Source organism: Alosa pseudoharengus, unplaced genomic scaffold, assembly GCF_046254945.1.
Source record: "Alosa pseudoharengus isolate Yale_2024_CS ecotype anadromous, Long Island Sound unplaced genomic scaffold, YU_APseudo_1.1 YU_APseudo_1.1_scf_5, whole genome shotgun sequence".
NCBI lineage: Eukaryota > Metazoa > Chordata > Actinopteri > Clupeiformes > Clupeidae > Alosa > Alosa pseudoharengus.
This window is the reverse complement of record NW_027468837.1, coordinates 17093583-17108582: the sequence shown is the minus strand read 5'-3', so window position 1 is coordinate 17108582 and position 15000 is coordinate 17093583. Positions and strand designations below refer to the sequence as shown.

Sequence of the window (15000 nt, the reverse complement as noted above, 5' to 3'; positions counted from 1 at the left end):
TGTTGTTTGACAGCGGCGCATCAGTCACCGTCTGGGGGCCCACGCTGTTGTTGGAGAGGCAGGAGTTGTGGGGCAGAGTGGAGTTTGGAGAAAGCCTCTGACAGGTAACATTGCGCGCTGTAAAAAAAGGGCAATGTAAGCCTCGTACACGGGCGAAAAGAAACAACATGACACGAGCACTTAGCATTCCGCAACCTGGCCTGTCAGCTTACGGGCCTGCCGCTGTTTAGAAGGCAAACACACACACACACACATTCACACACGCACGCAGCAGCGCCTCATTTGCATTTAGACTAACGCACACACACACACACACACACACACACACACACACACACACACACACACACACATCTACGCACACAAGCATATACACACACACATACCTCTGCCAGCTTGGTTTTAAGAAATTGTAAGTGAGAGCTGGCGTTTGTGTCTCTGTGTGTGTGCGAGAGTCAGTGTATGGTTGTGTAAGGTTGTGTGTGTGTGTGTGTGTGTGTGTGTGTGTGTGTGTGTGTGTTGTCTAAGACAGTGATGCAACTATGACAGCACGTTCAGCGCCTGCATAAGCAAATAAACACCCTGCTGTGGCACCTCAAGTCGACAGCGTTTGACAATATTTGCTGACAGTGTCAAAGCTCCTGAATACAAAAACCTGACATCCGCCTCACTACGGCAACAGCAAAAAAAAAAGCACAGAGAGGCCTCCAAAGACTACAACAGAGAGAGGAGAGGAGAGAGGGAGGAAATGAGAGAGAGAGAAAATAAAGGAAGATAAAACAGGGGAGCCAGGAGGAGCCTTAAGCAAGAATAGGTTTAATGTCATGAGAAATTACCATCCCCGCCAACGTCCCATAATTAAGAGTGGGTGAGCTCAGTGGGCATAAGTAACCTGCCAGATGAAGAGCGAATAGGAGTGCCCACCCCCTTCCTCCTCCTGCTCCTCTTCCTCCTCCTGAGACTGCTGAGGCAGGGAGAAGACTGCTCCTCCCTTCACCGGCAGGCCAGGGGATGAACCTGTGAGCACAGTGTGTGTGTGTGTGAGAGAAACAATGTGTGTGTGCGTGTGCGTGCGTGTGCGTGTGTGTGTGTGTGTGTGTGACATCACCATCCACACTGACTGATTGGTAGGATGCTGCTGACTGGGTGGATGTTTACCTCCGTCCCTAGCCTCCTCTCCTGCCTGCAGGTGTGTGGTGGTGGAGGTGCGCGGGACGGTGCGTGTGTGTGTGTGTGTGTGTGTGTAGGGGGGGGGGGGACGGGTATGAAGATCCCTCGTGACTCTAGGGTGAAGTTTCATGCCAATTACTCTGAGCGCAAAAACACGTTGGGGGAGATCAGAGCGCCGGAGTGGTGAGTGTGCCAGGCGAAAGAGTGGAAGAGAGAGAGAGGGGGGTGAGGGAGGAGAGAAAGAGAGAGAGATGAATTATGGATGGCGTTTAATTGCTAGGGGGGTGCGAGGAGGAGCCAGGCAACAGGAGCAACATGACGGGTAGCTGCTCACTACTAATGAGGAGAACGGATGGAGAGAAAGAGAGAGAGAGGGATGGAGGGGGTGGTAGAGATGAAAGAATGGGGTGAGTGGATATAGGGAGAGAGAAAGAGAAAAGGAATAGAATTGAGCAGGAGGAGTGGAGATAATGAAGAAAGGAGGGAAGGAGAGAAGGAGGAGAGTGAATTTGAGTTTGGCCGTAGGGGAAAGTTTCTCAAAGAAACGCCACACATGAACGTGGCGAATCTGAGTAATTGGATAATGGCGGAGGATGAGGCGAATCCCGAGCCTTCACACAAGCCAGCGACAGTGAGAGATACTCGGCCTGGCCTCTCGTGACAGCAGAAATGATTAGACTGTGGTTTAGCATCAAATTGGTGTTTTCTAGGACATCTCCTCGACTAATATACTGTCAGCCCACTTTAAATACTGGGTTCTGTCATCCAACATGGAACTCAGGCATCCAACATGGCACATTCCAGAAGACTGGTATTACTTTATTCCACAGTCTGTCTTTCAGTGACCTCTCTATGCATTCCTTGTATCATATAACCACTATACTATGTGTATATGCAGTATGTACAACCATAACAGTGCTACAGTTACGTAGAAGAACACCCTATACAAACAATGTCAGCTCTAGTTTGCCTAACACACAAGATCTGAAAGGAACAGATGGATGACCACGTATGTGTTTGTTTGTTCTTATTTACCAGCAAAATGACGGGCAGTTCACGGTGATCCAGCTGGTGGGCATGCTGCGCGGCATCGCCTCGGGCATGAAGTACCTGGCCGACATGAATTACGTGCACCGCGACCTGGCCGCCCGCAACATCCTGGTCAACAGCAACCTGGTGTGCAAGGTGTCCGACTTCGGGCTCTCGCGCTTCCTGGAGGACGACACGTCTGACCCGACCTATACCAGCGCCCTGGTGAGTGCCCCTGTCCAATCAGCTGTCGGCTAGAAGCATCTACACAGACACACACACACACACACACACACACACGCTTTAAGGGTGTTATGTATATATACACATCGCAGGCACTTTCCTTCTGAAACCTATTACAGTAAAGTGAATGAATAAACCATGACCTTGATGTGGTCATTGGGATTCCAAACCAGCAAGGTCACAGCAAAAGGCCTTGGTGCTGGTAACTCAATCAGCCAAATCAGATTACCAAGCTTTATTGCTGGGTTTGTTTAGAGTGCCGTTCTGAGTATTTCAAGCTACCCATAAAAGCAGAGAGTATGTGTTTGAGTGTGACTGGCACATATTGTATGCAAGTCTTCTCTTCATCTCTCTTCTCGTTGCCCTTGTGCGTGTCCTGCCCTTGGCTTTCCTTGATTGGCTTCTTGTCGTACTTGCTACTCTTCTCTCAATCTGGTACCTTGAGTCATTGTACTGTCTCCACCTCCTTATTAAGCAGAGTGCTCCCTCTTTCTCTCAATCTCTGTTGTTCACTCTTAATTTCCTCTCAGCCATGCCGTCTGTCTCTCTCTCTCTCTCTCTCTCTCTCTCTCTCTCTCTCTCTCTCTCTCCCCCTCTCTCTGCTCTCTTCCTCTCCCTCTCTCTCTCTCTCTCTCTTTCTCCTCTCTCTCTCTATCTCTCTCTCCCCCACTCTCTTTCTCCTCTCTCTCTCTTTCTCTCTCTCTCTCTCTCTCTCTCTCTCTCTCTCTCTCTCTTTCTCCTCCCTCTCTCTCTCTCCCCCTCTCTCTCTGCTCTCTTCCTCCCCCTCTCCTTCTCTTTGATGGTCTCTCCAATCACTTTTTGCCACTCAAAGGTTGCCTTAAATCACTGTGAAGGACTGAATGTCACGGTTCCTGTAGTACTCCCCACATCTCTCAGTTAGTCTGAAGAGGAGTCTGCTCTCTTAAATGTCATCTTTGTTTGTGTTTTCGTGCTGTGGTGTGGTGTTTTGCGGTGCAGGGCGGTAAGATCCCGATCCGATGGACCGCTCCTGAGGCCATCCAGTACAGGAAGTTCACCTCGGCCAGCGACGTGTGGAGCTACGGCATCGTCATGTGGGAAGTGATGTCGTACGGCGAGAGGCCCTACTGGGACATGACCAATCAGGACGTACGTATCCCACTGCCGCCCAGACATAACACTGTGGGAGGATGAGGTTTTAATGATGTTGACAAGGGTGATGTGCAGTTTAAGCCACTAGCCACTTGTCATTAGCGCTCTGCGTGTGTTCCTGTTTTTTTTTGTTGTTGTTTTTTTCCACTGATTTTTGGTCGACAATTCACAGGACACTGAAACACCAGGGCACATGGAACTTGGTGGGCATGAACCCCCACTAGGCTGATAAGGAATGCAGGCTTTTGATTCCTCGGGATTTGTACATACACATGCACTGGCACACACACACACACACACACACACACAGAGGTGCACAGCCACTGACATAATTCCACTCAAAATATTTAGAGATGTCATGAGTGTTATACATAATGTAATTGTGACATTGTCATCATTGAACACCGATGTCTTGCCTAAAGACATAGGAGACACAGTATCTGCCATAACATCATTTACAACAAGGCTATTTGAGACTTATGATGGAGCCTTTGAAATGAAGTGTTGCTAAGTTGTAACCAGAACCGTACGCTCTTAATCAGGCTTTCATCTACTTCTTTTAAGAAGCAAGCTGGTCAGTTTCAGTGCACCTTGCCATTGGCTCATTGCAATATTCCTATACAGCCTGACTGATTAGGCTATGATCCTGACAGCAGTGGAGCCTTATATGAGCAGCTGACCGCCCAGGTAGATAGAGGCCCCAGTATAAACACACCACTGCTAAACAGAAGATAGCACACAATCCTCACATACTGTAGTCAGACAAGGGCTATGCACATGCTCACGCCCTCTTGACTCCTGCATACAAAGATACATCCAGGCTGTGTGTGTGTGTGTGTGTGTGTGTGTGTGTGTGAGTTGGTGCCAGCTCCGCTGAACTAACACAAGCGTGGCGTGCCGGGGGTGATGAATGGGCGCAGTGCCGAAGCGAGGCCAGGCGAGGTTGAGGGTGAGGGTGGCGGGCGCTAACGTAAACACGCGTGTGAGGTCATCATCCATCTCCACCACTACGCAAGACCACTCCGGCCCCTAAAAACACACACGCCCTTATCAACACCTCTTTCGCTTCTTTCTCGCACACACACACACACACACACTTACAAAAAATGTGTTCTATCTTTTCTACTCACACATGCTCTTTCTCTCTCTTTCATTCCCGCTCTCACTCACACAGAAACTCTGACATACTCTCTTTCTTTTTCTCTCAACTTTCATCTCACTCTCTCTCTCGCTAACTTGTTCTGTCTGTCCTGTCTTACATATTTTCTTTCTTCCTCTCTCTCTCTCTCTCTCTCTTGCTAAGTTTTAGAGATCTGTATTTAAAGATTTCCGTCGACTTGGATTGATTTTTCCCCCTCTCAGTTAGCCAGAGGAAATGGTTGAGTAAATCAGTGTTTTTGAAATCTGAAACGCGTGTCTCAGAAGCAAAACCATTAAGCCTGAGGAGTGTTTGTCTTTAAAGAGAGATGGGGGAGGGAGGGGGGGTATTTACTGGGGTTGTTTGTTTTCTTTTGTTTGTTTACTGAAAGGTCGTTCCGTTCCCTCCTCCTCCTCTTTGTATCCCTGCATCTCTCTCTGTTTTGTGCGTGTGTTCCGCATGTGTGTGTTTTGTGTTTATGTGTGTGTGTGTGTGTGTGTGTGTGTGTGTGTGTGTGTGTGTGTGTGTGTGTGTGTGTGTGTGTGTGTGTGTGTGTGTGTGTGTGTGTGTGTGTGTGTGGAGAGAGAGCGCTGAGGGAAAACAGATGTGCGTGCCACCTCCACACAAGAGCGTCAGAGTGCGCACACATGGAACGTGGACTCTACAAAAGAGAAAAGAGCGTTTAACACTCGACATGCTATGCGAACAAAATGACCGAAGATATCGCTTTTTTTTTTTCTCTCTCTCTCTCTCCCTTGCATTTTATGGACATAGATAGAAAGCAGACCCTGGCATTGACCCACCACTCAGTGGTATTATGAAGAGCAGACGGGCTTGGATAGTGACGGCTCTGTGCTTGTCCTTGAGGCTATCTGTTCCCTCTTAACAGACCCCAGCCCCAGCCTCAATCCATAGACCTCCTAGACGACCACGCTCACACATACTGTGTCTGTGTGGCGGTAATGATGGTCCTCAGACAGCAGTCATTCTGTTATTTAGTTATTAAATGTCTCCCTCAGGAATGTGTTATGATATGTCTACTGTGCCAGTTGGGTTATTTCCCGTAACTCGAAAAGAGAAAAAAAAAAATGCCAAGTATTCATAGAAGGCTAGTGTTTGGTTCCTCCCCCTCTCTCATTCACAGAGACATTTTTTGTGCCTGTTCCTCTGCCCACGTCTAACGCTCCTCAAAAAAAACACACGCTTTTTTAAACTTTCTTTTTTTCAAAGCATTCCATCACCTCGTAAAAACTTGTGTCTGTGGTTGGTCACCAGCGGTATTCCCTTACCAGCCCTTGCTTTGAGCCAGAGGGGAGAGAAAATTTCCCCCAGTAATTTTCTCTTCAGAAGCACACACACACACAAACACACACACACACACACACACACACACACACACACACACACACACACACACACACACAGAGTTCGACAAACGAGGGGAAAAAAATGTCTCAAGGAGAAGGATTTGGATTGCAAAGCAGTGTAGCCAGTGACTGCGCTCACCCCCCCCCCCCCTCTCTCTCTCACACACACTCTCCAAAGAGATGGAGACACCTCCCTCCTTCCTTTAACTCTCCTCTTTTTCTCCTTCTTCTTCCTCCCTCTCTTTTAAGGGTCCCTCCCGGGGCCAGGGGGAGGCCATGCAAATGAAGGTAGGTGGAAAGGCGGGAGCGCGATAATGAAAATAGTTCCAAATTGAAAGCGCCGAGCGCTAATGCGTTTGAGAGGAACCCCTTGGATCGCAGGCGGTTATCTTATTAGCGGCGGGGGCTACAGATAGCAGAGCGAGCGGGGCGGAGGGGGGGGGGGGGGTGGACCCACCGAGTTCCCACATGTACACGCCAGCTAAGTGAGATTAATCAGGAATTGAATAGAGTGGCCTAATGGCGGAGGTAATGAGCTCGGGAGCGAAGGCGGCCACACCTCAGACCCCCCCACCTACACACACACACACACACATACCCTCACACACACACACATACACCCCCCCCACACACACACACACACACACCTCCCCAGCTGTTGCGGTTGTCAGGCTCCATCCTCCCCAGACTGCCAGTGAGTGATGCCCCTCTCGCCACCCACAGTCTTATCTCCTGTGTTCAGAGCGCTCAGCTCGGGAGGTGGGGGAGTTAGCCACGGGCTAATGCTACTCTGCGTCTGGCAGGTGAACTCCACATCACTCAATCATGCCGTGCAGGGATTATTCGGTTCGTATGCACACATGCTTATTAACACACAGCGTAGTAACACATGCACACGCAGACACACACACACACACACACACACACACACACACACACACACACACACACATACACACACACACTCATGTATGTATAGTATACATGCACACAAACTCAGGATAGTCAGGAAAGGATTAGCCCATGTCACTCACAATTCACTCTTACACAAAAGTGTGCATACACATGCATGCAAACATACACAAACACACACACACACACACACACACACACACACACACACACACACACACACGCACATTCTATCTGTGACTATGAGCACAGACATACACACACACACACACACACACACACACACACACTTCTCACAGTCTAACACTATCCAGTCTAAGATCTGGCTTCGATCTCACATCAGTTTGCGGTGACATCACCATTGGCCCTTTCTGAAAGGATGTGGGTAATAATAAAAGAAAGAGGGAAAGGGAGAGAGAAACAGAGAGAGAGAGAGAGAGAGAGAGAGAGAGAGAGACTTTCTATCAGCCAAGCGACAAGGTTCATATGCACACAGTGAGATACAGAAAAGACTAAGGCCAGGTCCACATGTAGCCAGGCATTTTTGAAAACGTGTGGACAAGGCCTTATCTAAACATGTGATGCCAGGGCTCATTTCCTGAACTCTTAGTGGCGATACACAGTGCGTCTCTCACTTGATAGACAGTGTCAGCAGTGGTTGTTGCACGGCACGTGGCTCCCCATGTTTGCTTTGACACAGCGTGTCTGCTCTGATTAATGCGGCACTATTATGGTCTGCCATAAGTGGGAGCTGCGCAGTAGTGATTATCAGTGCGTTGGCGGCAGATTCTTTGACGGAAAAGAAGTCAAAGAGTTCAAGCCAGCTCGGTTGACCTGCGAGCTGTCTGTGTGTGTGTGTGTGTGTGTGTGTGTGTGTGTGTGTGACCCAGGGCAGGATGATTGAGGGAATCCATTTGCTTGTGTGACCTATCTGCATGGGTATAGTATGTGAAATGGGAGATCCAGAGAAAGATAGATAGAATGTGCCCCACTCTGTAATTGGGGTCTCAGCAGTCTCAGTGTCTGATTCAAAATTTGTTTTATATAGTGTGTGTGTGTGTGTGTGTGTGTGTGTGTCTCTGTCGGTCTTTATTTGAGAGAATAGGTATAATGTATTTGTGTGTGTGAGTGTGTGTGTCTGTGTGGCATTATTGATGTGCTTTCTATTTTTTTTCTTAGCAGCCCTAGTGCATTTTTGCGGGGTGTGTGTGTGTGCATTTGTGTATGTGTGACTGTATTGTGTAAATGTGTGACACCGTGTGTATCACCGTATGTGTGTGTGTGTGTGTGTGTGTGTGTGTGTGTGTGTGTGTGTGTGTGTTTGTGTGTGTGTGACTCTGTGTGTATGTGTGTGTGTATGCGTGTCTGTTTGTGTGATAAATAAAGTGGCTCCCAATCTCCCAGACACAGATAATGATCACAGTGCATTTATAAAGAGCCTGATCAATCAGTGGTCTCCCTGCTATCGTTACCGCTCAACCCCCCCACCCCCCACCCCACCCTCTGCAGTTGTCATCCCTGCCCACCCACCTAGCGATGGCCAGCCGGCCCCATCTTCCCCTAATCGCCCCCTCACACATGAAGGCCACACACACACGCAGACACCGAACACGCCGGGATAAACACGCTGATGAATGTCACAGTTTACTCTCTGGGAAGTGTGTGCGGATTTGAGTAATGGTTTGATTATCTTCCCTCGGCCACGCTGTTGTTTTTAGACATGATGAGCGCATAAGGGAATGTGCGTCGCCACCAACTCTATCATTACAGTAGCTAAATGAATCCACACACTGGGGGGGGGGGGGGAAGTTGAGGTAAACAGACATAGGGTACGTTCAGATTGTAGGCCGATCGGATTTCTTCACAAATCAGACCTTTTAAGACAAGATCTTTTTAGGATGTACATACTCAGTTGCAAGCGATCAGGTCGGATTTGTGTCTCCAGATATCGCCAACCTGTCTGCATGGTTTGCTGTGGCAACGTAGTAGGCATCAGTATCAGTAGAATCTCTGTTTACATTGGCATCTGTCCGCGGGCAGTTGCTTTCCATGCTGTCACGTCGCCACTCCTTCATGGCACTCTCAAAGAGTATAAAAACAATAAATATGTCAGTCAGTGTGAGGTGTGTAAGACGCCCCTGCTAGGAATAGCATGAATTCCACCACAGCCGTCACTTGTCAATCTGGATTTAACATCGTCATTGTCTGTTGCTTTGTGATTGACGCGAAAGACACTTTGAAATCCAATTTCAGCAGCCAGAGTGGACCGGACTGAGACACATCTGTAGAAATCCAATTGAAATCATATTTCAAACCACCTTTGTGGTTCTGATCTGATCTGCAAAAATTGGATTGCAGATGTTTTTGCTGTCCTGTTTTGTTCTACCACTACTACGACTACTACGACTACCACTACTTTTTGCTCTTCCTTTCCTTCCTCCTCCTCTTCTTCTTCCTCTTTCTCCTTTTACCATCTGCTGATCTAATGTCTGTGTCGCCCCCTGCAGGTGATCAACGCCATCGAGCAGGACTACCGGCTGCCACCGCCCATGGACTGCCCCAGCGCGCTGCACCAGCTCATGCTGGACTGCTGGCAGAAGGACCGCAACAACCGGCCCAAGTTCAGCCAGATCGTCAACAACCTGGACAAGATGATCCGCAACCCCAACAGCCTCAAGGCCATGACCCCGCTCTCCTCAGGGTGAGGGAGGCGTGTGTGTGTGTGTGTGTGTGTGTGTGTGTGTGTTACATGACATGAAGCCAGAAATGTGGGTGGTTCTGCTTCTGTGTGTGTATAAGGGGTGTGTGTGTGTGTGTGTGTGTGTGTGTTTATTTTTTTTAGATCTTGTGTGCCATAGTGTGTGTTAGAACACAGTGGTTTGATGTAATCCTCTGATAGTGTGTGCGGTGTGTTTGAACACATGGCGTGTATGATATATTATAGCCATTGTTCCTGAGGGGCTGGCTTATTGCTGGCGCTACATGATACAGCTGTGGTTGGCCGACCTGTGAGGAGATCTCTCAGAAGGGATTGTACTCAGACAGAATGCCTGGGTGTGTCTGGCTACATTTCTGTATGTGTGTGTTTGTGTGTGTGTGTGTGTGTGTGTGTGTGTGTGCGTGTTTGTGTACATTTGTTTGTGTATGCATTTAGTTGTGCTTGTTTATGTCTCTCTCTATTTATATATGTGTGTATGTATGTAGACATCTTACCATATCCATGTAGATGTTTTTGTGTGTGTGTGTGTGTGTGTGTGAGAGAGAGAGAGAGAGAGAGAGAGAGAGAGAGAGAGTGTGTGTGTCTTACAGTAATCTAACGATATAAATGTGTGCATGTCTGTCTCCTCTGTGTCAGCGTAGCTCAATCTATCTTTATTGGAAAATCATATGCTTCGACTCGGTCTCAGGCGCTGAGAGGAATGAGAAATGAATGAAAGGAAGGTCTCGAGTGAAACATTCGGATCTCTGTCAGAACCAATTCATGTAATGTTTTCAATCAAATGCCTTTTTTGGGTCAAGCGCCCGGGTTGCACCCCTGATACTTGCAGTGTAACAGATCTGCGGCATGGACTGGGTCTCTTGTTTCTCTTGGCGCCTAGCGGCCGTGTAAAATAGAATCCGTTTGGGCTGACAGATCAAGTCGTTTCATCGCCGTAGCGCTGTAGGCGAGCTTTGATTCCGAGCAGTCGCGAACGGCAAAAACAAAAAACAACTCCCTCTGCCTCTGTCCCACTCTCGCTTTCTTTTGCCTCCCTCTCTGTTTATCCCTCGCTTTTTTAGTGCGCTCCGCTTTCCCACATACAAATTTGTACCTTCCACTTTTCTTGTTTTCTCGTGCTTTGTCATTCACTCTTTTTCTCGTTTCCGTCCTTCATTCTTTCTTCCCTCCTTTCTTCCTCTTTCCCTCCCCTCCTTTCTTCCCTTTCTCTCTCTCTCTCTCTCTCTCTCTCTCTCTCTCTCTCTCTCCCTGTGCAATCCGGTTTCTGTGAGAGCTAGTGTACTGAATTCCTGGTCCCGTGTCATGTCTCGGGGACGGGCTTGGTATGTGGCCATGTGCGGAGGTCTGGCTTCTCCAGCAGTGTCTCTGAGGTCGGAGGACCACTAAGCCAGTTAGTGGCGTAAGCCTCCCCTCCTCTCTCCTCCCCCCTCCTCTTTCCTCCTCTCCCCTCTTCTCCCCCCCCCCTCCTCCTCTCTCCTCTTCTCCTCTCTCCTCTTTTCTGCTCCTCTCTCCTCTGCTGTGCTGTGCTCTAGTCTGGGGCACTCAGTGCGGTGACGGTATTGATTGAAAAGGCATGTGTTAGCATGCTCACACTCTCATTTCACCCCTCTCAAAGCACTCTCTCACTCTCTCACTCTATCTCTCTTTCTCTCTCTTTCTCACTCTCTCTCTCTCTTGCTCTCTTAGTTTCGCTCTGACTCTTCCGATTTGGCTCTCTCACATGCTCTTACACACAGACAGACACACATCACTCACACATGGGCACACACACACACCACATCACACAGACACACACATATAAAATCATTCAAACACAGATACATAACTCTCTCACACACACACACACACACTGACAGTCCTGCACCCATACATTATATCACATCCCATTATTCACACACACACACACACACACACACACACACGGACTCAGAGCCTTTTGTTCTCTATATTCATCCCAGTAATGAGATGAGTGATTTCTCTCTCTCTGTGGAGCTTCTTTTATGCCCCCTCTCTCTCCTTATGTGCCAGACAGCCGCTGATTATGGATTATTGAGGGTAATTTGAAAGGAAAGCAGAAGTCATGTAGCAGGCCAAAATGTGTGTGTGTGTGGGGGGGAGGTGGGGGGTAGTGGGTGCATGTATGTGTGTGTGTGTGTGTGTGTGTGTGTCTAGGTTTTTTTTTTCCTTCTTTTTTTAAAGCAACCCTGTCAGCACTACTCACTCTTTGTTTTTGTCTCTTTTCATCTTTCTTTTTTCTGCTCTCTCTCTCTCTGCCCCCACCTCACTCCTCTGCCCCCCCCCTCTCTCTCTCTCTCTGCCCCCCCCTCACTCCTCTGCCCCCCCCCCCTCTCTCTCTCTCTGCCCCCACCTCACTCCTCTGCCCCCCCCCTCTCTCTCTCTCTGCCCCCACCTCACTCCTCTGCCCCCCCCTCTCTCTCTCTCTGCCCCTACCTCACTCCTCTGTTTCCCCCCGCCCTCTCTCTCTCTCTCTCTCTCTCTCTCTCTCTCTCTCTCTCTCTCTCTCTCTCTTTCTCTCTGCAGTGTTCACCTGCCTCTGCTGGACCGCAGTGTGCCCGACTTCTCCAGTTTCAGTACAGTGGACGAGTGGCTGGACGCCATCAAGATGGGCCAGTACAAGGACAACTTTGCCAACGCAAACTTCACCAGCTTTGACGTGGTCTCCCAGATGACCATGGAGTAAGTGCTGACCTGCTTTTCTGCACACAAGGCACAAATGCATGCACACACACACACAACCACACACACAAACACACACACACACACACATATACAAACGCAACCACATGTGTGTGCATAAGTAGCTCCTTGGACATAGTAAAATGTAAATAAGGCACGGAATACACAATGTGTGAAACAAGGGGAAATGGGGTAAGGCAACCACATACTAGCACACGGTGCCTTTGCATCAGCACAAACACGCAAAGTCACACACACTCATGTGCAGACACACTCACACACACACACATACACAGATGAGGTGAGGAGAGAATGGACTGCAGGCATGAGTGTGTGGGTGTGTGTGTGTGTGTGTTTGTAGGAAGAGAAGAGGGAAGGCTGGACAATGGCCAGCCTGCAGCCTCTCCGACTAAATGCACTCATCACTGTCGTCTTTATGAGATAGCTGGTTCAACTTATCGTGGTCTCCGTAAATGGTTTCACTGGCACATTTGTATCTACAAAGCGATCACTGGTAAACTACCCCGCTATCTTTCTAGCCTGCTAATCTGGAATCACAATAAGTACAATTTGCATTCCAATAACGCCCTGTGCCTTACCATCTACCATGCACAGCTACAGAATTAGGAAAGATGGCTTAACCCTCTATGGCATGACTTTTACTTTTTGGTGAAAAAAAATGCCATGCCATAGAGGGTTAAAGCTACTCTGCCCCCTGGTGCTGGAACCTCCTACAAAAAGAAACCAAGCTCTCCATTTGTATTCCACTCGGACATATGAAACAGTTACTCAAGCTAATCAAGGCAGGTCACTGCGCCTGTTTCCGATAACCCTCTCCCCTTTTTTGGTTACATAAAGCTCTTTTGTTATTTATCTTATTGCCCTATATTGGGACTTGTTATTACTGTATGGCGTTCTGTTTGTCCTGTCTTGTCATTATTGTATACTTTTTCTGTTGTTCTTATCGTACGTTTGCTGTCCCAGGACTCCCTTGAAAAAGAGATTAAGATCTCACTGGGACTCTCTTGGTAAAATAAAGGATAAATAAAACACATAATGAATCAGCAGCACACACACACACACACACACACACACACACACACACACACACACACACACACACACACACACACACACACACACACACACACATACATACATGAATTCTTTATTTTAATCTACCAGTCAAGTTTCTTTACAGATGGGATTCAGATATTTTCAGATATAATATGGCTTTAACATGCATGGGTACAAAAAAGATTGCCTCCATCACACAGCAAGACTGCCTATCACAACTGATCTAGAGAATTTTACCACACGCGCGCCATACACACACACACAGACACACACATAGACACAGAAATAAAACATCAGCTTTATAATAAACACACACACACACACACACAGACAGACAGACAGACAGACACACACACACACACATACACAGAAATAAAACATCAGCTTTATAATAAACACACACACACACATGTGTGCGCACACACACATACACACACAGAGACACACACACACAGACACACACATACACAGAAATAAAACATCAGCTTTATAATAAACACACACACACACACACACATACACAGAAATAAAACATCAGCTTTATAATAAACAGGCTTCTCATGTTCCTCCATTTTTGTTGTTGTTGTTGCTGTTGTTTCCCCCCCTTCCTCTCCTCCCAGCTCCATATCTTATCCTCTCTGTATGGAGACAGGGGAAGTAATTGGGTGGGATCCACCCAGCATTGAGTGTGGCCGAGCTAGACTTATGAGTTTGTCACCTGGCTAGACAGGCACTGGAGGAAATCCTTATCACCAGGCCGTGTGGTAAATGTAGCTTATTGTTGAAGGCCCAAGTATATCTTTCATGGCGGACATATATGAGATACTGGCAGTTTTTTTTTTTCTTTTTCCCTCTTCTTCGTATTCTTCCTGGCATCTCGTTCTTGATGAAATTCCTCACCTCTTGCATCACTGATGGTGATACTTGCATGAACTAGACGCATCCTGGGGACAACAAGAATGGCCATTGTCTAGCATGAATTTGATACATTGTGCAAGCACGCAGTGCGTGCCAGTTTATCATGCCCAGAGCAGACTCTGGAATTCTGACAGCTACTTCATCTTGAAGCGACTTGCCAGGTTTCTGGCTTGACGTCTGGCAGGTGGTTTATGAAGTATGCAGTGCGTTTTTAAACTTAGGGTGTGGTTTTGGTTGAGTAGCATAGCGACGCTAACGCTTCTAACATCATCTCTCTCTCTGTTTGTGTCCCTTTCCACAGGGACATCCTGCGGGTAGGCGTGACGCTAGCTGGCCACCAGAAGAAGATTCTGAACAGCGTACAGATGATGCGGGCGCAGATGAACCAGATCCAATCAGTGGAGGTCTGAACGCCCCTCCAGCCAGCCGTCAGCCAATCACAGAAGGACTCCCCGCCCCCTGGCCCACCCATTAATGGATTGGGTGTGGTTGGGTGGGTGGGGACGCCTCTCGTCATGATGGAAAAAAAAAATAGTAAAAATCCCCCTACACCAGTCTTCCCATTGACCCTGGTTCAAGGGGGAACTTCTTCCAGTTGC

The 15000-nt window shown here is 48.1% G+C and overlaps 1 protein-coding gene across 1 annotated transcript in view; it reads left to right on the top strand.

The window, feature by feature from the left end:
- The window catches only part of ephb2b (eph receptor B2b), a 179402-nt gene that overhangs the window by 161531 nt on the left and 2871 nt on the right, over window positions 1–15000 (top strand). The window contains exons 12-16 of the mRNA XM_076267683.1: window positions 2209–2424; window positions 3421–3570; window positions 9498–9691; window positions 12251–12406; window positions 14703–15000. The exon at window positions 14703–15000 is cut by the window's right edge and continues 2871 nt beyond it. Of these exons, the coding sequence (XP_076123798.1) occupies window positions 2209–2424; window positions 3421–3570; window positions 9498–9691; window positions 12251–12406; window positions 14703–14811 (825 nt within the window). The 3' untranslated portion in view covers window positions 14812–15000. The remainder of the gene's footprint in view (window positions 1–2208; window positions 2425–3420; window positions 3571–9497; window positions 9692–12250; window positions 12407–14702) is intronic.